Raw genomic sequence first — 27988 nt, 5'->3', positions numbered from 1 at the left:
GAGAATTTAACTAAATATATGTTTGGTTCAAAGAAGGGAAGGGAAGGGAAGGGAAGGGGAGGGATTTTTAACAATAAGTATGTTTGGTTCACAAGGGGAGGAGTTTTTAACAATAAGTATGTTTGGTTCACAAGGGGAGGGGAGAGATTTTAAAATCAATTTACCTTTGTATCCTTATAAATATTATTATTTGTGCTCAGTAAAAATAATTCTAAATAGTATTGAGTAAATTTCACCAAATAAAAACTGGTTCATTCATAAACCATAAATCAAACCATTATTTGATCTTATGATTCATCTAATCCAATAAAACAATTTTTATAATTAAAAATAAATAAAATAAGGTTAGAATATTAAAAAAAATTAAACAAATAATATTAGAGTTAAAATTTTTATTTCTAACGTAAATATATTATATTTGCATATATTGTATATTGTTATTATTATTAATAGTATAATAAAAAAAGCCTTATTACTATCGTATATAAGAACCAATACAAGTATAAGTATGTTGTTATTATTATAAAAAAAATTAATAATATCAAAAAGGGAACTTCAACAAAATAAAAAGGAAAAAAACTCACCTGAGAGGAACAACGCACACTTGAAATAATACAGAGAAAAAATCTAGTCTTTAATAAATTAATATGGACAATCTTGGAATTAAAAAAATGATTGAGGTTAAAATAGGGAAAATAATAAAATTATGATTACCAAATCTTCCCTCCCCTCCAAATCCCTCCAATTCAGAGGGGAGCAAAAAGTGAGCTTACGAGGGATTTTGCTCCCCTCCCCTTCCCTCCCCTTATAAAAAATGAACCAAACACATATTGTTATAAATATCCCCTCCCCTCCCCTCCATCTACTCCCAACCAAACGGACCCTAAGGCTGCGTTTGATTTGCTAAAAAATAAGGGACTGGACAGCACAACTCTAGTTGTCCAGTGTTTGATTTTAAATTTGTTTACGGGACAAGACAAAACTTAGGATTAAGGACTGGACAAAAACTCAAATTTTTGTCCCTCACTATACCATGGGACAACTTTTTGTTCATGATACAAGTTATTTAAAATACAGAAATACCCTTTATTTTCTACTAAAAATTTACATTCTCTCTCATTCTCCTCTATTAATATTTACAATATGAAAATACTTTTTTGTCCCTAGTATAAATTATTTAAAAGACGAAAATACTCTTTTATTTTTCACCGGTACAAGTTATTTAAAATACTGAAATACCATTTTATTTTCAACTAAAAATATATATTCTCTCTACCATTCTCCTCTATTAATATTTACAATATGAAAATACTCTTTTGTCCCTACTACAAATTATTTAAAAGACCAAAATACCCCTTTTTTTATATTCGCACAAGTTATTTAAAATACAGAAATACTCTTTTAGTGTCTATTAAAAATATATATTCTCTCTCATTTTCCTCTATTTGCTATGTGAAAATAATCTTTTGTCCCTAGGAGATGTTTTTAAAAGACGATATATATATATATATATATATATATATATATATATATATATATATATATATATATATATATATATATATATATATATATATATATATATATATATATATATATATAGTAAATGTAATTTTATTTTATTTGTCTTGTCCATTGTTTATCAAACATAGTACATGACAAAAAGTTGTCCAGTACTTCAAAAGTCTGTATTGTACTGTTATGTCCAGTACTTACCATTTTGCAAATCAAACGCACCCTAAGAAAAACTATTAAACATATAATTTGATAGGCTTGAAATAATAAAATGATTTATAAAGTTTAATAAGTGAAACAAATAAATATCCAAAATTAAAATTAGTTGAAAATAAACATAATTTTACTTAAAAATCCAAAAAGAGAATGATATAAAAGAATTAAGTATAATGTTGTATTTATTAAAATTTGGACTATAGTTTAAAATATTTTAAAAAATGAAAAGTTATTAGTATAACTCATAAGTTTTACTTTTACTTTTTTTAATTATACAAAAAATGTTAAAATCCGTGCAATATGATTACCCGTGCGTTCACACGGAACTGGTGTACATGTTACACGTGCGTTTACACGGTACTGGTGTGTTATTCTTGCGTTTATACGGATACTGGTGTGGTATTCAGGCTTTCGATATATAATACATCTTTTTCAATGTAACTTTTTATCAAGAGTAATATATTACATGAATAATAAGTCATATTAGTTTAAATTTTGATTTCTTACTTCAACAGATATCGAAAATTTCAACTAATAAGACATATCCATAAAAAATTTAAATTCTAAAAATTACTATGTCAACAGATATGTCAACAACAAATATTTGATTGTTTCTTTTATGCAACTTTATTACACCAAAAAATATGTCAACAGAATATCTCTTCTTAAACAAATCACTACAAAAGTTGAAAGTATTAAATTGAAATTGAATAAAATTGTTTATCTTGTTTTAATTATGAACATTTAATATAGTTTGACTAATTTGAATCAAAATTAAATTTGGATTTATAATTATCAAATAAGATTTTAATATATATTTCATGAAATGTTAAACAAAAAAATTGTTATATATAATATTTAAATATATTATATCTTAAAAGTTAAATTAGTAAAATAATTAAATACAGGAGATTTAATTAAAATTATATACTAAATTATTTTCAAAAATAAAGGTAAGAACATGAATTAAAAACTGGACCAGATAAAACAAAAAAACTTAATAAAAAATTTAAAACAAAAATATTGGTGTTTATTTTAATTAGAGGAGAATTATGTATTCATCTCCTTTCTCATGAATATATATAAAGCGTTATAATTATCATAATAACATTTCACTTTTCAATTACAGTAATTATAAATGAATCTATTAATTTACTTACAAATTTATAAATGAAATAATAAATTAATTTAAATTATTATAAATAAAAACTACTATAAACTTATAAAAATTATCTTAAATGATTTGATGGGTGACTATGATTTATTAACCAATCATCAATCATTCGTATTTTTTTTTTTTACTTTAACAATGATTTAAGTAACATAATAATTCAATCAATATTTTAAATGCATATAAAAAAGAGTAATTGAAAAAAATTGCATTCATATCTCACATTAATGTTTTTTAATCGAGAGTAAACGTTATTATTGTTATATTTTATTATAATAATTAATGCGTAAATAAGAAATTAATAATAATAAATGAAATTTAAAAGACCTACACCGAATGTAATGTTATTACTCCCTCTGTTTTTTATTATAAGTTGTTTTAGACTTTTCACACAGATTAAGAAAAATAATAATTGTTGTATGAAAATGAGAAATTATGAAGGTTTTTACAAAATTATTCTTCATTAATGACATGTGGAAGATAAATTTATATAATTGAAATGAGAGAGAATAATAAATATTTAAGGATATAATAGGAAAAATAGCATTAATTATTCATTGGAATTGTAAAGCGACTTATATTAAAATACAAAATATTTTTCCAAAACGATTTATAAAGCGACTTATATTAAAATACAAAATATTTTTCCAAAACGATTTATAATAAAAAACGGAGGGAGTATTTCATATTATTGCTATTATATATTTATATTTAATTTGGTAGACATTCATTCCATTATGAGCAATTATTAATGCAAAAAATTGCAGAGAGATTATTCACATTGTAAATATTTCTTCACATGTTAAAACCAGAAAAATATTATGAATGTTTACATTTTTTAATCTATTTTACTTTAGTGAATGAAATATAATTAAAAAGTGATAATATTAAAAATTAGAAGGAAAAAAATATAATAGTATTATGCCTACATAAAAAAGAAATACCAATTTTCTTTTAATAGGAAGTTTTAAAAGTAAATTCAAAAAATTATTGGACAAATTTTTTTATTCTAATTAAATTAAATGGAACAAAATTGTATTTAAAGTTTAAATTATATATACAATTTTTATGGGTTTATAATTTATAAATTGTTCAAAGTAATTATTATTCACTATTTTTTTTTTGTTTTAAATACTACTTTTATTTACTATTATAGTACTTATTAGAAATATTTCAGTGAAATCAAATTAAGAAGAAATTAAGAAGAAAGAGTGGAACCAGAAACTTAAAGGAACACATACCTTGAAAATATATTAGAAATTCCTGTTAACAATGAAGATGAAAACATATCGCTCAGGTATATGTGAAAACAGATCGACCATGTATGTCCTAAGACTAAGGTTAAGATACTCAAAACCTAAAACACATCATCCTCAATGTTAATCCTTTATACATCATCCTCACTGTTAATAATTTTAGCAATATGTAGGTAATAACAAACAATATAATGTATAAAAAAACTAAAAAAAAGATAGATGAGAGTAAAAATAAAGTTAGAAAGGAAAGAATATATTTATTTTTTCCAGGTCTCTTTTCTCCATACATACTTTTCTCCAAATCTACTTTTCTTCAAATCTGCAGAACATTAAACACACAACATACTATCATATCAGATATAAATCACAAAACAAAAGACCATCAATGATAAACATTGGGAAGAATGACATAAAACACACAACAAAGTACCACCAACTATAAACCACAAAACCATAAACGTAGGTAAACACACAAAAATAGAAAATCAATAAACTATTACCTGCAACTTAATGAGGAAACAGTAAAATGAGACACTTAAACCATACATCCAATTGAAGAAACCCTAAATCTTAAGAACATAAATAGTAGGTCACGAATTTTTACCTATATTATTGAAGTTGTTTGATAACCTTTTCCTTCTTCATATCGTTAGATCTAACTATAACCTGAAAAAATAAAAGAAGAAAACATGTCAAAAAGAAAGTGAAAAGGAGAAAAATGATCAAGATATAGAAAAATAAACAAAGAGATGGATTTAGGTTGGAGATGAATCTGTGTGGGAGTTATGAGAAAGAAAAAGAAATAGATAAAGGGGGAACAAAGACAGAGACACGACGTGAGAAAGGTTTGAATTATAGTAGAGAGAAAAATGGAGAGATGCTGCATAAAAAAGAGTTGGAAATAAATTATTTCAATAAATGAGAAGAGAGGAAATACAAATGGTTTATGATGTTGCAATTAATTATGCATTGTATGTGCAGCAGATAGTTTGGTGCATTCGAAAGACAAATTGAGAAATGTTAAACAAAAGAATAGCTGGCAATGAAAATTCAAAAAAGTAATGATGGAAGTTTGACATATGGGGACATGTGCAACATAATAGATTATTACACATAGTAGAACTGATAAAGTGAAGTGACACTGTTGTTCAGTAAGAGTAGGCGGGAAATGAGTGTTTAAGTTAGGAAGTGACTCCATTTGGTAAGTTAGGATACAAAACTATTTGGTTCAGTTACATTAGAAATAAAAGTGCATTGTACATACCTTGGCCAATAGAGAGAGAAACAGATGAAACCATTAGTTAGATTGAAGTCAAAAACAGATTTTAGTCACAAAAAGTAATATTTAGACACATTTTGCCCCCAAAAAAAATAGGTGGAATTTTTTAAACAAAGGGCAAATGGGTCTTAACCAGGTACACTTGTTTTCTTATTTTATAGATATCCGACCACGTCGACTTTAACCGACTATCAGAAAAGGGCCTCACTCCTTCTATAATCTTCTCATCATACAAGGATTATCATGATCACAAGAGATTTCAATTGCGAGTGCATCCAACGACTCTCCAAATTTTACTAGTAACAAATATATATATATATATATATATATATATATATATATATATATATATATATATATATATATATATATATATATATATATATATAAGGCGCTAGATTGATGTAACATGCTTCAAATTCAATTTTATTTCACTATTCTTTCTCATATAATGAATTGAGCGTTGTAGTGCTAATCTTGCAGCCCCTACTCCACCGCACCATAAGCTGTGATCCACCATCACCGTCGTTCCTACACTCATTTCTAGTTACAGTAGAGAACATATAAATTTTACCTCTGGTAATTTGCAAATCGAGAGAAAAATAGTGTGTTTTAAATAAAATATAAAAATGTTGTTGCTGTTAATTGAACTTATGACCACTTAACCTTTTCTCTCGGTTGGCTGTTCAATTGATGAGAAAAGTAACACATTTTCTATGACATGCTTTTTTACATTGTCCAACAACTGAGGTAAAAAGCATTTTCTCTTCGAGGAAAAATCACTTATTCGTTGTACTATTTCATCTTGTTGTGTTGTTGTATCACTGGCGTTGAAGGTTTAGGCTTTAAAGATGCTAAAATAGTATATTGAAAAATTTGATTTGAAGGTTAATGTCAAGTTTTATTTTATCAAGTAGACGTTATGCTTGAACCATGACATTGATCTTCAACGCCAAAAGTTTCAAATAGTAAAAAGAATGAAAATATTGCAGCACAAAAGTGTCTTACAAATGAATGAAAAACTAAATGATACGTGTTTAGATTCCAAGCATGTTCAGGGGAAGGGACAGTTCCTCACAGTTGAAAAACATGACCGTGGTGAAATATTATTTAATTAAATTTTAAAATAAAAAAACACGTCAACTTTTCATCATGGTTGTAATGTCTAATCAATGTAAGATGTGTTTTGATATTCAAGAATAAAAAAACATTTAAATGTAAATTGTATTACGGTGGATATTTTGATCTAGGTAAAAATTGGTTACAAAAACTATATTTAGTAATAGTGATTTATTCTTGGAATGGTTTTCAGTTTGAGCCGAACTAGAAGAGAATGGTGGATTTTTAGCTCTAATTTATATTTGCATTATGAACTGAAGAAATCTATATCAACATTTTCTTTATATTCAATAATGTAAAAATTAATACCTAAGATGTTTTGTCTCATGTGATATAAGTCTTTCTTCACTTCAAGGTGATAAACTTAAAAATCGAGCATAATCTGATACGTTATTAATATATTAGTTTAATTCGCATGATTAAGACCACCTCCAGCGGGTGGTTCCTCAAGTGAGTTTGCCAGCATGGCAATGAATTGAGGTCACTTTTTCTTTGCTTTGGAGCTCCACCTGGCCATCAGTGTATAATCATACAACGGTTCTTCAATTTTTTTATTTATTTTAATAATAAAAGTAGCTGGCCATCAGTGTATAATCCAATCAACTTTTTTTTAATTTTAATAAATAAAGTAAAATTGTAGGACCCAATATGGGTTCTTCAGAGTTGCACCATTGGAGATAAAAATGAGTTGAGTTGCTTCAAGCTGACGTGGCTTAATAGGTCCCATAAGGAACCCAAAATTAGGTTCATGGTTGGAGATGCTCTAAGAGCATGTATCAGACATCAGTACTTGTTGTAATGCTTTGATTACCTACCACAGCCCTTCGTGGGCGTGCAACTAGATTGAGTTTCGTATATCAAGAATATTTGCTTTTTTTTAATTGGCACATCAATAATAGTATATTTTTCTAATGGCACATCAAGAATATATGTAACGCACATTTTATTTATTTTTTGGAATTACACATGATTTTTAGTTTTACAAGTTTTATATTAAGTGGCTCGATATGTACAATAATTGTTACTATTGTTATTGTTGAATACAGTTTTGTTTGGTACATATTTCAACATTTTAAAATTTTAGTCTCAATCGACAGCATTAAAGTACAAGCTTAAGGAATTAGATTAATATTAAATTTGGTCAGAAATTCCATCTGTTTTAATACGGAGTATGGATGAAAATAACTCTTAAATAGTTACTTACCAAGGAAGCTCTTAAATGTTTTCATTTTAAAACCTCCATTCCTATTATAAACACATTTTAATTTTTTAAAATTTATTAAATAATTGATGTATCTAATTTACATATAGTTTAAATATATTATTTATTGAATGAAAAAAATTAAAGTTTATTTATAAATAGGAATGAAAGAAATATAATTTAAGAGTAGTTTTTCTTTCTTTCTTCTAACTCATCTTTGATCTTCTATTAAGAAGATCCTAAAGTCTCACATTGGTTGGAGATAGGGCATTAAAAGAGTATATATAGAGGGTCACTTCTCATCTTAATTACCAACCGGTTTTGTAAGGATGAGTTAGGTCAAACTCTAATATGATATCAGAGCCTATCAATCGGACTATGGGCCGCCCACCGTTAATATCCACGCACCAAGCCCAAAAGAGTGCTGGGCGTGAGGGGGTGTATTAGAAAGATCCTAAAGTCCCACATTGATTGGATTAAAAATATTTAGATCAATAATAGATTTTTTTTTCCGTATACCATTTTTGAATAAAAAATATTTGGGTTATAAATACCATTTTTCGTAAATAATAGATTTTTTTTCGGTATGCAAATATTATTTTTGTTTAGGTATCATTTACAAAAATATTTGGATCAATATTAAATTTTCGTATATTAAAATATTTAGATCAATAATATATTTTTTCCTGTATACCATTTTTGGATCAAAAATATTTGATCATAAATACCATTTCTTGCATATAAAAATATTTAGGTAAATAATAGATTTTTTTCCGTATACAGACCTCATTTTTGTTTAGGTATCATTTACAAAAATATTTGGATCAATAGTAAATTTCGTATATAAAAATATTTAGATCAATAGTAGATTATTTTACCGTATACCATTTTGGAATAAAAATATTTGGATCATAAATACCATTTTTTGTAAATAATAGATTTTTTTCCATATACAAGTATTATTTTTGTTTAGGTGTCATTTACAAAAATATTTGGATCAATATCAAATTTTCGTATATAAAAATATTTAGATCAATAATAAATTTTTTGGCCTATTCTAATTTTGAACAAAAAATATTTGGATCATAAATAACATTTTTCGTATATAAAAATATTTAGATCAATAATAAATTTTTTTCTCGTATACAAACTTCATTTTTGTTTAGGTATCATTTGCAAAAATATTTGGATCAATAGTAAATTTCGTATATAAAAATATTTAGATCAATAGTAGATTTTTTCCCATATATCATTTTTGAATAAAAAATATTTGGATCATTAATACCATTTTTCATAAATAATAGATTTTTTCCGTATACAAATATTATTTTTATTTAGGTATCATTTACAAAAATATTTGGATCAATATTAAATTTTCGTATATAAAAATATTTAGATCAATAATAGATTTTTTGAATAAATTTTTCTCGTATATCATTTTTGACTAAAAAATATTTCGATCAAAAATACCATTTTTCGTATATAAAAAAATATATATATCAATAATAATTTTTTTTTGGAAGAAAGAAGTGGGAAAGTGATGAAAGAGAAAAAAAATAGAGAATGGAGAGAGATTTGATAAGTTTGATAAAATATAAGAGTTGTATTAGTTTAATAATAAAATTAAGAACTTTATGGTGCAAAGACCAAAAAACCACAATTTTAATGTGGTAGCAAAAAATCAAATAAGGGTATTTTTAACTTTTCCACAACCATTAATTTTCCTATATTGTAGATTGATCGTGGAGGCGTAGGAACGAGGAGCACTACTTGCTCCAAATGTACAGGAAGAGCAGATTGGTGGATGTCAGCAGCAACCACTTTTGTACCCTGGCGGACCATATGACACATCTCTTCTCGTACAATACAAAAATCATGTTGCTCGTCATTTATAATACAATGATATAAGTAAAACTCATAAACTTTCTGTTGAATAATCTTTGATTTTGATTATTTTTTATAATTTATATTTTTGATGTTTTAGATTGTTTAAAGAAAGATGACTGACAAAAGAATTAAAGGTGGTTACACATGGAAGTAAGTTGAAAGATTAGGTTCCAATATATCCCTCTCCAATGATTGAGAGATACTTGGATGGTGTTGGTATATCTTCCCTCCAAAAAACAAGTATGAGTAGAATTGACCAAAATCTACTATCAGCATTCGCAGAGAGATGACATCCAGAGACATCGTCATTTCATATGTTATTTGGCGATACAACCATTACCTTTGACGATGTTTCTTGTTTGCAATAGCTTCCCATTAGGGATGATTTATGGGAACATGTATAGGTTATGACTAAAGATGGTGTCATTGATTATGCTATTGAGTTTTTGGGAGTGGGTTTAGAGGAGGCTCGAAAATAGGTTTGTGCTTGCATGAATCCATATTATAAGATGAAATGGATGGTCAAATAATTTGTGCGCCATGGAGCTGCTAATCGATTGAATGTTGCTTCCAGAGCCTACATGATTATGTTGCATCAGTGTTAGATTCACAAGTACTTTCCTAGTGTTGGTAAGAAAGAAGAGTCCCAGTTGGCAAGTGAAGGTAGTGGACTTTCATGGGCGATGAGATAGACATATAAGCAAGGCTCAAAGAAGGTTGATGAGCTTGGGAGGGTGTTGGATGACTTGACACATGTTGATGTCATATAGCGTCCATTTGAGAGTTATAGATAGGTTAGACCATTTGATGATATTTGTATGTATAAGGGGTCTGAAATAGGGGTGACACAATAGTTTCGTACATGATGTGGTTTGTCTAAAATGATGATTGAAGGAGGTTGAGATTTGGTTAAACTATTTGAGCACGAAGGTGAAGAAATAAGAATTATTTGCATTTTTATAGTCGTAATGTGAAATTACCACAACCTGTAATGTGGATTACCAAATTGGAGAAAAAACAAAAATACAGGATTTTAGGGCATAGGGCCTTTTACGTCCGTAATCAGTATTACGGCTAGACCTTAATTTCGTATAGCTTAGTTTTTATGACCAATTAGTATTACAGTAAAACCCTAATTTTTCTCTAAAATTAAGCTAAGTTTTCATCCATTTCCTGACCTATTCCCTTACTTGAATGCTAGTATTGATCCTTGAGTCGAAGCAAAATGGAAACCTAAATGAATTAGGGTTAGAACCGAGTATAACAAGGTTACGGGAAAGGAAATAACTTTGAGAATTATCAAGAGAGTGTCTAATGCGTACGAAGATATAATATTTGTAGGTAGATAGCAATTGTAATAGAACGTTCATTTCTACTTGGTTTAATTATTAACATCAACCCTAATTGTTGTGGCATCACATCTAATATGGTGAGGCGATGCAAATTAGTATCTATACCCTTGTAAAAAGGTGGTAGAATTTAGTAGTAATACATATAACAGATGGGCATGTTTTAATACATGATCCCTGATGTATTCTCGAATGTAGAACTAGAGTCTAATGGAAATATAATGGGGTGTACACAATCCAATAAATAAGCTCGATTGTGGGGGACCGTTGTGGTCATGCTATACGAGCTTATAGGGATTCATAGTTAGCATGAATTTTTTTATAATGTATGGGTTCTGTGATTTAATCCAAAGAATTGGAAGATGATGAACATCTTCAAAATCCCCATTGTGGCGCAACGAATTGAATGACAAGATAGTTTCTTGAGAAATATAGTTAGCCTCAAAGGGAATTATGGTTTTAGATAGAATCCCATTGAGGTATTTAATCTCATCCCATGTTATTTGTGTCATTTCAGATAATAATGTGATGGGAATGGCAAGGATAAGGCTACTTGAAGATTAAGTCGTGACCTAGTCATTATTAAATTTTACTTTCCGATGTGTAATAATTTTGTGTGTATTAAGACTATGGTTATTTTATATACTAGTCTAATGTACTTGTACTATTTTTTTGATTATATCTAGTATCGACATTAATACCCTAAGTTATAAATTCTAGATTCTTAAAATATTGGAGCATTATAGTTGGTGAGATATAAACTTCTTAGCTTGTGAGACGACACCATTATTATCACAATATAGTTCAATGAGACCGACAATGGTAGGAATTATGCCAAATTCACTAATGAACTTCTTGATCTAAACATCTTCCTTTGCTGCATTTTACGCACTAATAAACTCGACGTCAGTTGTAAAATGAACAACTGTATCCTACTTTGAATTTTTCCACCTCACAACGCTACCATTTAAGCAAAACACTTAACCAAATTGAGATCTAAAGTCATCTTTATGTGTCTGGAAGATAACATCGATGTATTCTATTACATCAAGCTCTTCACGACCTTCATATATCAATATTGAGTCCTTAGTCCTTCTCAATTACTTAAGTATGTTCTTGACATCAATTAATGAGCATCATTGGGATCAGACTGGTACCTACCCGTTGCACTTAAAGCACAGGGAACAACTAATCAAGTACACATCATGACATACATGATAGATCCTATTGCAGACGCATATAAGATTTTATCCATGTGATCCCTTTCTTTCATAATTGAAGGGATTGTGTTTTTGATAGACACGAGAGGTGTTTCATATTTATCAATCATTTCTTAGAATCATGCAGATTAAATTGTCTAAGCACAAATACATATTTAACATTTGTTCTTACATATTTGGTTGAACCATTCCAAGCATCCAATTACCTTTATAAAATTTAGCTTTTACTTTTTTCTTCTAAACTATGACATCACAATTTTAGTAAATGTCCAAACACATGCTTATAGAAATTTAGTTTTGCTTTGGGTTGGTCAAAAGTCCAATAAGACTAATTTAATCCAGCAAAAGTGTTACATTGACTGACGTAAAGTTATACCTCCACTCAAGAGCATTATACACGACCAAGATCTCATTCCTCATCTTAAATGTTGATCTATGTTCAATGATACTCTGCACTTCACGCGGGATCAATCAAAATAGTTATAATCGTATTATATATATATATATATATATATATATATATAAGCATGACTCTGAGTTAGGTCAAGGTATTCATGGGCTTAAGCGTTGAACTATTAGTCTTACTAATATCCACTCTCTAATCCCCGAAAACCATCTAAAAGCTTTGCTATAGTGGTCACTTTCAACCTCTCATCTACTATGTTTTGGAGTATAAATTAGATATCCTATATGCGCAACTGCAGAGATTAACACTGTAACACCCTTCTAATACCCCGCATAAATAATAAACAATAATCAGAGTAAACATGAAAAGGGCATTACAACTTCCAAATAATTAAACAATAATACTCATGTCATGCCATAAAAGAGAACGTCAACCAAATTTATTCAGATCATCATGTTTATCACAGCGGAATTATCTTTAACATCTGAATAACAAACAGCCAAGTCACAGACTTAAAGCATCAACATAAAAATCCATCCGAAATAAAAAGGGTTTAACAAGTAACTCTAAACGACGCCCCCAGTGTTACACGACCAGAGCATGACACGGACCCAACTGACTCTAATGAACTACTTGACGAGCTAATCCTCACCAAGTACGAGAGCTACTCCTCAATCTGAAAAATAACAACAGTAAGGGTGAGTCTCATTCACATTTAACTAATGTTATAAGGTATAGATAATAAAATATCATTTCACATGCCATTCACCCAATCACAGTTATGATCAGATTCAAACCACACAATCAGCAAGCAAACAACCAAATTAACACATATTATAACATTGGACAATCTTCCATTCATGTTATAATAGCAAAACAGCCTAGTGCAATGCAACTACATGCATGTGGTACCAAAAATCTGGGATAACCCAACTCACCGACCCACCATCGTCAAGGATACGGTAACACCCACTCACTAATTCCACACAATGGGAATTAGCTACCGCTGATCCACCATCGTCAAGGACCAGCCACAAAATGATTATGAATGCATGCATCAACCATAACATGCTCATCACCCACATACATCGATCAATGTTATAATCATCAATAAAACACATATTTCATACCAACAATACATGTATAATAAACACCAGTTATAACCACATCATCATACAGGTAAGACATTCATTAGTGTACCTATAAGCATATCCCACCACAACAAATAAGATCGAGTGTTTTAAAAATAATTCAAGCCACAACTCAAAACACCATTTGATTATATAAATTATTTGATTAGCTTCACTGTACTCGAAACGGCACCAAAATCCGGCTTACGGTTTAAAAGTTACACATTTTTAAACTTTTCCAAAACGGCCTGTCGCATCAACTAACAGCACGCGGCGCCACACACATTCGCGGGGCGGAACGAATCGGAACAACGCCTTCGCGGCGCAAACAAGGTTTCGCGGCGCGGAACGAGAAGAAACTACGCCTTCGCGGCGCGGCCATACTCTCGCGGCGCGTACTGAGCACAACAAAACTTCCTGGCCTTCTGCCAAGCAGTTCGCGGCGCCAACTCCTGGACGCGGCGCGAACTGGCGATTTCCAGCGCTCCGAATAGCAGAAAACAGCCTGCGATTTCGTCCCTCTTTCACCGAATCACTACCAAACCAAACTCACTCCAACCAGATTTCGCATACAGTGAAATAACACATATTATAACACATTTATAATACATTCAACCATCCAATTATCATCATACATGATCAATACAATTCATTATAAATCAATTCTCCCAAAAACCTAACATTTCTACAACCTAAGCATAACCCAATTGATCCGAATAACACGATCAAATTCTATCATACCACCTATAATCCCATAATAGAAGATAAACGGAAGAGTCCCCCCTTACCTGAAGGTTGGCTCTTCCTCGCGTCGCACTTCTTCGCTCTTCTCCTCTTTTCACGTTCAGACTTCTTTTCCCAAAATGCTGTAATTCTCTCTATTCCACAACTCCTTCTATTTTATGAAAATAAGCTTATCATTAGTAATGGGCTTCACCACTGACACCCCCCTTCTACTACACGCGACCCTGGCCCATTAGCCTCATTATTTCCATTATTCTCAGTTAACTCAAATAATTCTAATATTTAATCCAAAAATTAATTAAATTAAATAAAGAATTTTATGGGGTGTTACAAACACTACTATATACTCATGACTGAGTTCAAACCTATAACCTCTAATTAAGCTAGATGAAATCTTTACCATTTTAATCAAATACTCTTGGATTCTCATCTACTTTAATTTTAGTACACTTCTATTTTCATACGTAAGTATATTTAATTCTAGTAGAAAAGACTAAACTCATAGTATGATAAGTTAATGTTTAAATTTTAGATAAGATATATATTTCTATAATATTGTTTGCGGCTTGGAAGAGATAAGTGAAAAAACAAATAAAATTTAAATGTAATCAATCGGTTTTAAAATAAATATGTTGTGTAAATAATAATAAGTAGATGTCACAATTGAGAAAAAAAATTAAATATCAAAATGAAATTATATTTAAACAATTTTTTTTGTTAAAGTAGTATTTATTGTGATGCAAATGTAATAATAAATAAATAAAAAGACAATTTTTTGAAACCAAAAACGTAATTTATTCTATGCACAATAAAAAAATAAAAATAAAAGGAAAACATTAACTTGTATCTTTATGTTACATGCTAAACAACTTAATATAAAAATATTTATTTAAAAATTGTACATTAAAACTTTTAAAATCAAAATATATTTTACTTTAAAATTCTTTAACTTAGCAAGATCAAAACAAATAGTTAGACTTTTATATTAGACTGACTAGAACCTGTAGAATTAATAGTTAGACTTTGGCCGTTTCCAATGTATATCTGCTCATGACCTTCAAGAGGAACTGCTTGCTGAAGGTTGTTAGCATCACTAGTGACATGGTAAGAAGCTCTAGAGTCAGGATACCAGGATGCAAAGGCAGTTTGAGGAGCAACAGTTACAAAGGCACTTGGAGGAGCAGCAGTGTTATAAGCACCTGGAGGAGCATAGGCTACTGCAAGTTTTGATTGAGGAGCAGCAGGTCTAGTCCATACATGAGCAGGAACCTGAGTGAAAGCAACTTGAGGTGGATGCCAAGGAGCAGTGGTGTAGGGATTACCACTGTAGGTGGAAGGCTGAAACTGCTGATTATATCTATGCCAGCAATTGAGAGCAGAGTGTCCAACCTTAGAGCACACTTGACACTGCACATTAGAGTGTCTGCCACCTCTGCCTCTGCCACCACGACCTCTATTGGATCTGCCACCTCTGAAGGTGGAGTAATCAGGCTCAGTGTTCTGAGGAGCATGAGGAGCAGGAGAAGACTCAGTGCCATCACCAGGGGTAGCTTTTGTAGGAGGAGTCTGTTGTGGAGCATGAGTCAGATTTAGAGAAACTAAATCAGGAGGTGATTGCTAATTAAATTTGTTGAGCCTGAGTTCATGTGCAAGTAAGAGAATATCTACTTCATCAAGATCCATTTCTCCAAACTTGCTTTCAACCACAGACACAACTGAAGCATAATCACTAGGAAGACCTTCGAGAATCACATCAATGTGGTGAGTCCTTGGCACAGGATCACCAATAGAAGCCAAAGCATCCACAATCGTACGGATTCGAAGGAGATAATCAGAAATAGATTGATCATCGAGAGTTAGGGCACGCAATTCAACTTGGAGTTGTCGAGCTCTAGCACGCGTTTGTCGCTGAAAATAATTGAAGAGACGATCCCAAAGCTGATGCGAATGTGTGCATCCAAGAACACGAGAGAGAATCTCGCTCGAAAGAGTCGATTGAAGCCAAGAAAGAAGAAGTTAATCTTTCTGAAGCCAAAAGGAGTAATCGGCGTTGATCTTACCAGTGCGACGATCGTCATCGGTGAGAAATTGAGGAGGAATGCGAGTACAAACCACCAGATCTGTGAGATTGTGCGCGTTTATGTAAGGTTCGACCTGTTGTCGCCACAGATGGAAATTCTTTTCATCCAATTTGTGTGCGATCTTGAGCGAAAACTGGAAACGACGCAAATCGTCGGAAGCAGACATGACCGCCGGAGAAGACGGCGGAGAAACGACGGTAGCGGAGTGAGGCGATCCCGATGATGACGATAATGCCATGGAACGAACGAAGCTAATCTGATACCATATTGAATCTCATAACTGAACTCTCCATTTCAATGTAACTGTTTTTCATTTATGAAAAGTTAGTTACAACAAAGCTTACAAGTTGCATTTATAGTAGCACCTTGTGTGACCTGCTATAGCAGGTCACCTACTGATAAGAGACACTGTCAGTTTACAAGAGTAAACTCTATACTAACTACAATCACTCTAATAAAATGTAATCAATTGGTTTTAAAATAAATATGTTGTGTAAATAATAATAAGTAGATGTCACAATTGAAAAAAAAAATTAAACATCAAAATGAAATCATATTTAAACAACTTTTTTTTGTTAAAGTAGTATTTATTGTGATGCAAATGTAATAATAAATAAATAAAAAGGCAATTTTTTGAAACCAAAAACGTAATTTATTTAAACAACTTGTATGTTTATGTTACATGCTAAACAACTTAATATAAAAATATTTATTTAAAAATTGTACATTAAACTTTTTAAAATTAAAATATATTTTACTTTAATAACTTAGCAAGATCAAAAATAAAAAGTGAAGATATTGATTGAGGATAAAAGAAAGAAAAAAGGATTGTAGAAAGACGTGAAAGGGCAGGTGAATGGATTGATAAGTTTGTTTGTTTGTTGGGGTTTGAATTCATATGTTTTCCGTTCCTTTTGAAAAAGCAATAAAAGGACATCACAAAAAGACAAACAGATTCTGTTTTTCTGCCCAAACCCCAAGACCGTGTGTGTGCATTGTGCAACCCAAAACACCAAGCAAACCAAACCAACCATTTCTTTTCTTTTGTTTTTGTCACAACCCACACGAGCGGTTCTCAACTGCATGTACTCTAGATTCACACAATCCACTTTTCTAGATAGAGAAACCCAAAACCAAAATCAAAACCAAAACCCCTTTATTACCCCCTCTTTAATATTATTCAAACAAATTTGGTCTCCAAGTACATCTCAATTAAATTCTTAAACTTATTATCTATTTAACCGAATGTCTTAGACGTCTGTTCTATTAAGTCAGCTCAATTGTTAGTTATGTAGAGACATCAAATAAAAATTAAATATCTTAAATTTAAATCTAATTTTAAAGTAACATTCTTCCTGTAATCTAATATCCTTGTAGAACTATCAAACACTCTTATTACCTATTTAACCTAATGTCTTAGATGTTTGTTCTATTAAGTCAGCTCAGTTGTTACTTGTTAGTTATGTAGAGACATTAAATATAAAACGGATATCTTAAGTTTAAATATAATTTTAAAGCAGCATTTTTCTGTAGTCTGATATTCTTATAGAACTACCAACAGAACTATTTTAACGCAACAAACCAAAATCTTTTCTATGAATCGATAAAGTTGATATTTTGGGTTTTAATATAATCTCGAACATATAACAGTGTTAAATCTCTTAAGAAATTTGTCGTCTATTATGAGTGTCTATTTGAAGAATTAGTCTTTGCTGTTCTACGCACCTGAAATATATTAGTATTTATATATAAAAAAAATTAAATAATAGAAAAAAATTTAATGTTAGAGATTTATAACTACTCCATCACACATGCAAATCACACAATCCATTTTTCCTCATGTGATCTCATTACTTCTCTTTCTTCAAGTAAAAACATAGTAAACAGCACAATCGTGTGGGTTCGCATCTTTTCTTATGTGTCTGTCTCTCTCCTATGTTTGAAAAAATCTCATTCATTTTCCTATTTCTTTTCTCTTCTCTCCTTTAAAACGTTGCTGTTTTCTTTTCATTCTTACACCTCAACCCCACTTTGTGAAAGTTGAAACTCTCTGCTTTACTTCTTCTTTCACTCACAGGTGAATCTCATAGATGGAATATACAACAATGCTATTCAATCTTTCACTCTTTTCATTCTCACATGCTTCATCTCTCATCTAACAAACCAACAAAAACACAAACCATTTCCGTTTCAGTTTTATGTCTGTTTTTTCCTCTTCCAGCATTTGGTAACTCCTAGGAAGGAAAAGGAACTAGTTTTTGGTCTCAAACTTCAACTCTTTTTACAGTTTTGTCTTTACTATGACTTCACAAAATTTCAACAATGGTGATATGGGTCTTTTCCCTTTATCAAACCCTGAAATGGGTTGTCTTCAGATTTTGAAACCCTCAATGTTTCAATCCACAGAAGAAGAAGGGTACTTAGGTTTAGGTGTTGAGAGAAAGAACTTGTCTTTGAAACTTGGTGATGGTGTAGAACAAAAAAAGTCTCTTTCTGTGAAAACTGGTTACTCCAAGCTTTGTTCTAGAGGCCATTGGAGACCAGGTGAAGATGCAAAACTTAAAGACCTTGTTGCTGAATATGGACCTCAAAATTGGAACTTGATTGCAGAACATCTTCAAGGAAGATCAGGTAATCATTGATGAACCTCTAAAGTTTATGTTTTGATGGATTTTACTTTAGAGCAAAGCAAGTGCATGTTTGGATTCATCAAGAATTAGAATCATAAAGTTTGATTTTTTAAGTCTAAAGCTTAAGTTTTTTTAGTAACTATCAAATGGGGTGTGAGAAAAGCTTGTGTTTATTTGATTACAGGAAAAAGTTGCAGATTAAGGTGGTTCAATCAGCTAGATCCAAGGATCAACAGAGGCACTTTTTCTGAGGAGGAAGAGGAGAGGCTTTTAGCTTCTCATAAAATGTATGGTAACAAATGGGCTATGATTGCAAGACTTTTTCCTGGGAGGACAGATAATGCAGTGAAGAATCATTGGCATGTAATCATGGCTAGGAGGCATAGGGAAAAGTGTAGTGTGTATAGGAGGAGAAAGCCAGTTGTTGAGAGTCTTTCCAAGGGTTTGAAATTGAGTCTTTCAAACAATGCAGCTAGTGATTCAAATTTGTCAAGTACTATAGATGGAAATGCCTCAACTTGTACTGATCTCTCACTTACTCCCTCTTCAGCTAAACTTAGTCCTCAACTGTTTGATAAGCTAGTGGCTAATGCTCAAAATCACCAAGGCTATGGAGCAATATTGGGTATGCATTGCTTGATCCTCTCTAATTAGGTCTATGATAGTATCGAATTCGGTTTTAAGCCGCAAATCTTTATGTTTATGTTATGGTAAAATGTGGCCGATGCAGCCGAACTACGGCCGTAGTTGCAATTGCGGTTGCAGTCTGCAATTCAAAACGATGAAGTTTAGTATTATTAACATAGCACCGACACCTCTGAAAAAATATGTGCAATTCAAAACGATGAAGTTTAGTATTATTAACATAGCACTGACACCTCTGAAAAAATATGTGTATAAGTGTTGATGTCCAAGACTATGTCCAAGACTAATACTGACACTTTTGATTATGTTTAATTTATTTATTAGTTGTTGTGTTTTAGATGTCCGTGCTTGATAACCTGAAACTCAATTGTTAGATAACACTCTATGTTACTTTATGTTGTGTTATTGCAGGTAAATCTAGAGAAAGTGGTGTGGCAACTAGTTTTGACAAGTATTTTGGAGGTTGTAACAACCATGAAAAGGAGGAAAACCTCAAAGTAATGGATGTGGTCCAGTCCAATTTTTCAGATTCAAACACATCAGAAGTATCAGTATCTGAGTCAGTTGGCACCAACAACAATAGGCCCAATATCTCAATTTCTGGTGAAAGTGAAAATGTTGGTGCTACAATGCTACTACCACCATTCATTGATTTTCTTGGAGTAGGAGCTAGCTAAATGGAAGAGAGGTTAGGAAAGTGAGGTAGTCAGGGTCAGGGGAACCGTTTGTGTTGGGTGAAAATGGGTCTGCTGTAGTGTATTCCCTTATGTACAGTTTCTTCCATAAAAGGCAAAAAGTAAAAAGTGAGTGAACAATGGAAAAGGAAAGAGAAAAAAAAAGAGGCATTAGTTAAGAAGAGAGAGAAAAAGGACTTAGTAATAATTTTCTAAACTCCTGGTTTTGGACTGTTTCTGAAATAGCAGAATAGTAGGGGCCTTGTTTGTTAAGTTTGTGGTACTTTTGGCATTTTGTTAATCAGAAGCCAAAGTTTTATTATGACTTGGATGGATGGAGGGATGTACAACTTATTATTAATGTTACATGAATCAAACCAACTAACCTGTTCTTTGAATTACTCTTCTCAGTGCTACATCATGTCATTGGTTTTTGTGTCTTTTTTTCTTTTGGTTATGTCTTTGCTGTTACATGTTTGACCATATTTGATATGCCACTAGCTTGAGGCAATTGTTTTATGTCTATATTGGTTCAAATAATGTTTTTTTTTACCTAACTTGATGATGCCACATTTGTTTTTGCCTAATTCTGTTAAGTGCTACTTCTATCTAATTAATTTCATTTAAGATAATACACAGTCCCATGCAGACTGTTAATCAAGTTATGCAGATTAAAAAAAGGTTAATGACATAATTTTTAAATTAATTGCATGTTGATTCCATTAATTTTGTGCAATCTCAATAAAATGATTAATTCTATTCATAAATTATTCTCAATGAATAACAAGTTTGGCTATTGAAATAAGAAAAGGTAAATTAGATAAGAGGTATATTAAAGAGAGATACTGGCATTAAATAGTGAATTTTTTTACCAACAAGACATCCTCTTTTCTTAATCTCTATATACCCAAGACATCCTCTTTTTAAACAAGCACGAATGGCCGAGCCTTACATCATTCTCATTCATGAATGTTTGTTTTCTCGAATAGATTTATGACTTTCCTTCAATTATTTTGAAGTGAGCATCCTCAATTACCTTGGGGCTGTCCCTTCACAATTGCATCTGGTAAGTTGGACCTATTTTAAGGTCTTCCACGCAAGTATATGCAATGCTTAGCCCGACGTGCCTTCGAGATGATTTGATAGGTTCCCAAAATTCTACCATCAGAACAATTTCTAGCCGGTCAAACTTATGTTTATCTTCGTGATGACCTATTCCAAGAGGATGCTTATTAAAATTACAAATTGATGGATTTCTAGGAAGGTTTGGGTTTTATTGATGGTGTTAGGTCTTCTGCAACGGTGTCGAAGAAGCGGAGGAAACGATATATAGAGACACATCTCTTAGTAAAGGCTACCACAAAAGAGAAACTGTGAGACATATTTGATTAGTGATAGAAGATTTCTTTTTATTTGTTCTGGCATTTTGAAGTGAGTGAGTGTTTGCCTTTTGTTTGCAGATAAGATGAGTTGTTATGAAACGATGCTTAAAATGAAGAGGAAACCAAAAATTACTCCTTCACCTCACAAATATGTTGTTTTGATAGTTCTGGACGGGGTTTATACTTCGGGGGACTGTGTTGGTTCGACCTCTTTTGTTCCTCCCATTTGATGCAGTATAAAGCACAAAACCCTCTTGATCAACCCACATCAAAGGATTCTCTGAACTCGATGCTACACTTAATCGAAGAAGATATCTCTAAGGGATGAGTCAACATAGCACACATCAGGGCAGATCATCCCGTTATTGGCGGTGATCCCACTAGCAATATGGTGGTTGAAATCTCCATCCCCTTGCTTATTCTTATAGTTGTTCTTTTTGTATGTGTCGGCAGTACATCTGAAATGGATCAAAATAGTTGTTAAACCGTCCAGAATGTAGGGCAAAGATCCATCAATATGGGTGGAGCAGGACATGTTGAACACCGCTTTCGTATTCACTGACAAAGAAGGTCTCTCGACCATGCTTTCACCAAGGTGGTTTCTTTCTCGAACTAATACCACTCACTTTCTCGCTATCCTTGAACACAAGCATATGACTCGGTGGTTTATGCTTAAAAATCGTTCCTCTCTCTTTACTAAGCTCGACAATCCTTCTTTTGGTTGCCCCTTTATAAGGATTATTTGGTTTGGGACGACCTCCCGTGAACGCTATGTATTAGTGCTTCCCTCTATGATATTATTCCCCTTCATCATTGATGTCCTTCATTCCTTTGGTATTATTCACAATTTCCATCACCTTCTTGGGGAACATGTTTTCTTAGCAAGGGGATCACTCTTTTCTTGGAGATTCACTCTGTCTCTTGTATTCTTTCTTCTAGGATCATCTTTTCAGTCGCCCTCTTGGGTATATCAGGTTTACCTTTCTTTTTTAATTAGCTCCTCGATTGCATCACATATTCATATGTATTATGCCTATGACTATTGTGAAAACGATAAAATACTGTCTTATCAGCCCTAATTAATTCACTATTACAAATAGCACATGTCACCTCGGATGTGAAATGCATTTAACCTTGGCTAAAATAGCGAGGTAACAAAAGGCGTCATGAAACACTTACACTTTATCCATCTGATAATATAAAACCAAGGGCTTAAGTTATATGCACATGGGTTCAAACCACATCATCTGTATTTCAATTATTTTCAAAACTAGCACATAATACCTCTCGATTTTTCAATTAAACTAAGGGGTAAGATAGATTTTTTTTAAACTCATTATATTGTCTACATAGAATATTAATAAATTAATTTGTTTACCCAGAATATTACATTGTTTACACAGAAAAAAATTAATTGTCCTAAAAAATTTAGATTTTAGATCTTCAAATCATATAATTTTAGGGAAGAGAAAATATTGGGTGCAGGATATTTTTAATTGCTTTTGTTAGATAAATAAATGATTTTCTGCTCAAATAAATACATAAGGGCACAAACCTTAAACCACCCAAATAATTTCCTGCTCTTACAATCCATCATAGAGATCTTTTCATAACAAACCTTAAAGTGGTGGATGTAGTTAGTTTCAAGCGCTTCATAATACTTCACAATGGAATTCAGAATGCTCTTTTATATTCAGAATGCTTTTATAATGAAAGTTTTTATGTTTCACGCAGATCACTAATGGTAGTGCTTTGAACCCGAACAAATAATCTCTTAGTGGATAAAATATTCAACCAAGATTAAAACAAGAGCTTCCTTGGTGAAGTTAAAAAAACTACCCTTCTAGATTTACATCTTCCTCGCTCGCAAAATACTTTCTCGAAAAGCACTACGGTTAAAATTTTAGTGAGAGAAGGTAAATGAAAGAATTTTTTAGAGAGAGATAGTGAGAAGTGAGAAATAAAACCACGTTTCTGGATGTGAAAAAGACTGAAAAAGGACATCTATTTATAGGTTAGAGGCTGGCACAAAAAAGAATAGTTTTTAATGATTTTTAAGACTTACCAATTGATTGGAAATATGCACAAATCGATTAGTTAGCCTAAACTAATTGATTAACAAGTTAAAAATGGAAGGGGAAAATATTTAGTCGTTACTCATCATTTAGATGTTCTCCTAGTCGCTTATGGCACATTTTCGAACAATTCCAATCGATTGGTAGAGACAAAAAGTCCCATAGAGCTTTTCAAACAACTCCTAACTCATCTAACACGACTTCAAGGAATTTTTGAAAATGTTTACTTGATAAAAATAATTTAGAAAATAATTTTACGTGTGTGTGATTTAGCCATGTACTTTTTATGAGAATGCCCTTATGATTTACAATATGTTCACTCAGGCGTATTGAGGCAAACTTTCACAAACTTCAAGTCTTGTCAGATGTTTTCTTTCTTATAGACACTTTCTTGAGTTTACTTGAGATGAGACTTAAGTTATATTCCATTTGGTTGCCACAGTTAGATAGTGAAGTCCATAAAACCTTAATAATTTAGTTTGCATCTTTAACCGGTTTAACCGTTTATGCTTGTCTTGTCATTTAAGACTAGTTGTCATTATTAGATATTAATTGTCATCATCAAAAAGTGTTGTCCTCATTAAAATCATATCACATAGAAGTTAACCTGCAAAACAAGGTTCCACACCAACTCCTTCCGGTCCTAACTTCTCGCAAAATGTACAGTTGAGCCTTGATACTTTCTTGAATATCCAACACTTTTGTCCATCATTCGTTTCTCCTACATCTACAACCACATTGGTGAATCAGTGTATGTATTCTCTTAGGATTTCCTTTTTCTTTTGTTGAATTCCACTAAGGACGTTTATTGTTGTGGGTTATTTTTTCCGGGCATTAATTTGACACTAAAGGAATCATATAGCTCTTTTCTGGGATTTATGTGACCGTTAGGAAGGATCTTAAACCACATAATGGCAGATACTTTGAGGGTCAGAACAAACGTTTTACACTTAAGTGCACCTTAGCCATGGTTATAATCAAGCATAATATCCACATGCTCGATGTGCTCGTCTAGATCTCCAGTCTCGTTGTAGTTGTCTAGCTTCATAGTTTTTTTGAGGGACTTTTGAATCTAGCTGTCGAGGCTATGTTGGGAGAGCGGGTTCATCCTTTGATAAGAAACTTGCCTCTCGTCGTCCTGTTTGTCTTTCCTTTGGGAACAACAAGGTGGTGATAAGTGAAGATGACGTGCTCCTAGGGGATTACGGCTACTGCTTCTTTCTCTAGAATAAGAGTTGGAACGGAAGGAGAAGTCAGCAGAAATAGATTGGTTTCTACTATTGGAAATGGTTTAACCTCTCTTAGTGGATTAGGAGCATTAATTGTCGCAGGAGCTGTGGCAACGTTAAGTTGGGCGTTTAGTCAATTGGACTTGGATGTTGCAATGGTTTACATAAGATTGACCGAACTTGAGAACAAAAATAAAATTGATTGAAGTAGACGAGCTGTGAAGAGATGGTACTTTTTCCTACGGGAATATAGTAGTCAATTCCCACATACGACGCCACTGTTCCGAGGTGAAATGAGAAATATGTATGGTTGAGGGATCAAGCTTTTTGGTGCGGCAATTAAAGCTTTTTGTACGACGGGACGGGGAGAAACTCCAAGTTTAACACTTCAACAATCTTGTCAGTGAAGTTTAAAAGATGTATTTTGAGAGCTGGAAATAAGATAATACCTGAAATGGAACTTCCTTGATGACAAGCAGTGCACTAATAGTTGAGATCAAGTGTGCAGAGGTTGGCGAGATCTCACAATTGAATATTCTTTTTTGGACTTGTGGCTGATCCATAACACATGTAAATAAATTGAGTGATTATACATAATTGTGATAATTCCTTCTTTATTTTCACATACCATTATAACTCATTTCACTATGTCTTATCTAATATACTATTAAAAATAATCCAGTGATTCAATATTTGTGATTAACAAACTCTACTTAAAATATATCGTTCGTGTAAATCTGAATTTAAAAGAAACAATTTTAAACCAGATTTTATGTCTTGGTCGAACTTGAGATTAACATGACCTCTTTAACTAAGAAATTGCAGGTTACAATAGTAAAGGAGATTTTGAAATTGTGCTTAAGAGGAATAAAGGAGACACTGTATATATTAGGCATGTCAAGCACAACAAAATTGATGAGAAAGTGGTATCGTTTTCATGAAAACGTGACACTAGTTGGTGTATGATTGTTAATGTTAACAAAATAAAGGAGAATTAGGCACATATGGTACATGGCAAATCTGTTAAAGAAAGTAACACTCATGTGCTTAAAAACTCTCTTTTTTTGGAAAACTTTTGTAGATCATTTACAAATGAAATTACTTATAGTTAGTTAATCTACGGAATTCCAAACTAGAACTCTCTTTTTTGGTACAATACTTTATCCAATTTAAGCTTAAAGGATTCATACATAAATAGTGGTATTAGAAGTTGAAATGATTTGTAACGATAAAATGAGTGTTTGTATATTATTGATTTATTGTTATGAAAAACGTGATATAGAGTTCAATTCAATGTGATTGCTGGTATGTGTCAAATCAGCATGAACTTCATTGTGGGGTACGTTTCAAAATTCAGATATAGAACTTTGGGCCTTTTTCTCATGTTGGGTCTTTTTACTCAATGTTGGCATAGTCACTTTTAATGGGCTTTTCTTTCATTTCTATTTGCAAAGCAACTAAAAGTCTTTCATTTTGGGAATTGTTTCTCCCACCCTAATGTGGGGTGGGGGGAGCATTCTAAAATATTCTAAAATGTTCATACGAATTCGAAAAAACATTTTTAGATGGATTTTTTTCACAACAAATATATATGTAAATGAGTCATGTCTCTCTTTTTGTCTGAAATTAGCTCGGAGATACATTTACGTATTCACCCTATGCGCACCTCAAGCATTCCTAACTGAGACATCCTCATTTTGACAAATTGATCCGGAGATGCATCTTTGTATTCACCCTAGACAGAATATAGAAGTGCATATTTGTTTTCACCCTCGACAATAAATTTTGACTTCTTTTAGAGATACACCAATGTAATAGACCATGTATTATAACTATACTATCTTAATAAACTCTATAAATTAAATCATACACTTATCAAATAAGATGAAAGTGCCGTATATAATTGAATCAATCCTGAATCCATCATATAGTCAAAATAAAGTATAGATGATAATACTATCCATGATACAAATACTACACTATTGCGTGTGTCTAACCTTCATGTTCATTCGCTGCCTCCTGTGTTGCTGTGTCGTATGTGCCTTAGTAAGAATGACATCTACAATGTCTCTCCCAAGAGAGCCTTCCAAAAAGACTCCTCTGTCTATACGCGCTTGTGCAAGATCCATGATACATCGACATCTAGGCAACACATCAACAACATGATCTGCTCTAGTATGCTCCTCCTCTAGTATCTACTATGCATCGTGCTTGCGATGGTACAAATTTCTGACGCGTTTTAGCAGCTTTAAATATAAAAATATGCTACTTTTTTAGGAGTTTCGAATTTGAATGGTAGAAAGTGACGACTAGGAGTTCTCAAGCAGGGATTTAGAGAGTTTTCGAGCCATTGAAGACATTATTCTTCCTTGATTTTCATGTAATCTTCATGTAATATCATAGTATTTCATTGAATAACTATGAGTAGTTAGATTTCTCTTGATTAGATCTTAGAAAATGAGCTTGATTTTACTCTATTGAATCATATGATTTTTTGATGTTATTTGAATATTTTGATTACATAATTCTATTCAATTGCTTTTATTCTTAATTCTTTTTGTGTGTTGACAAGCACGCAAAGTGAAATTATATGAGTAAGGATTATTGATCGTACGTCTACCAATTTGAAATAGAGTAATTTTCAACTTAGTAATTAACTAGGAATAGGCAATTATAAGTTATGACTAGAGAAATAACGCACATAGATCACCTACTTTTACTTCAAATTCGCCTAAGGAATTAAAGAGTTGTTGTTTAAATTAGCGAGTTATACACCAAG

At 31.7% G+C, this 27988-nt stretch overlaps 1 protein-coding gene across 1 annotated transcript; it reads left to right on the top strand.

The window, feature by feature from the left end:
- Positions 1 to 18418: 18418 nt before the first annotated feature.
- On the top strand, positions 18419 to 20978 carry LOC131612345 (transcription factor CSA-like). The gene is made up of 3 exons (XM_058884141.1): positions 18419 to 19205; positions 19389 to 19829; positions 20261 to 20978. Exons 1-3 carry the CDS (start codon positions 18875 to 18877, stop codon positions 20524 to 20526), a joined length of 1038 nt encoding a protein of 345 aa, XP_058740124.1. The 5' UTR covers positions 18419 to 18874; the 3' UTR covers positions 20527 to 20978.
- The last annotated feature ends 7010 nt before the right edge of the window (positions 20979 to 27988 follow it).

Source organism: Vicia villosa, linkage group LG6, assembly GCF_029867415.1.
Source record: "Vicia villosa cultivar HV-30 ecotype Madison, WI linkage group LG6, Vvil1.0, whole genome shotgun sequence".
Taxonomy (NCBI): Eukaryota; Viridiplantae; Streptophyta; class Magnoliopsida; order Fabales; family Fabaceae; genus Vicia; species Vicia villosa.
This window is presented reverse-complemented; position numbering and strand designations above follow the sequence as displayed.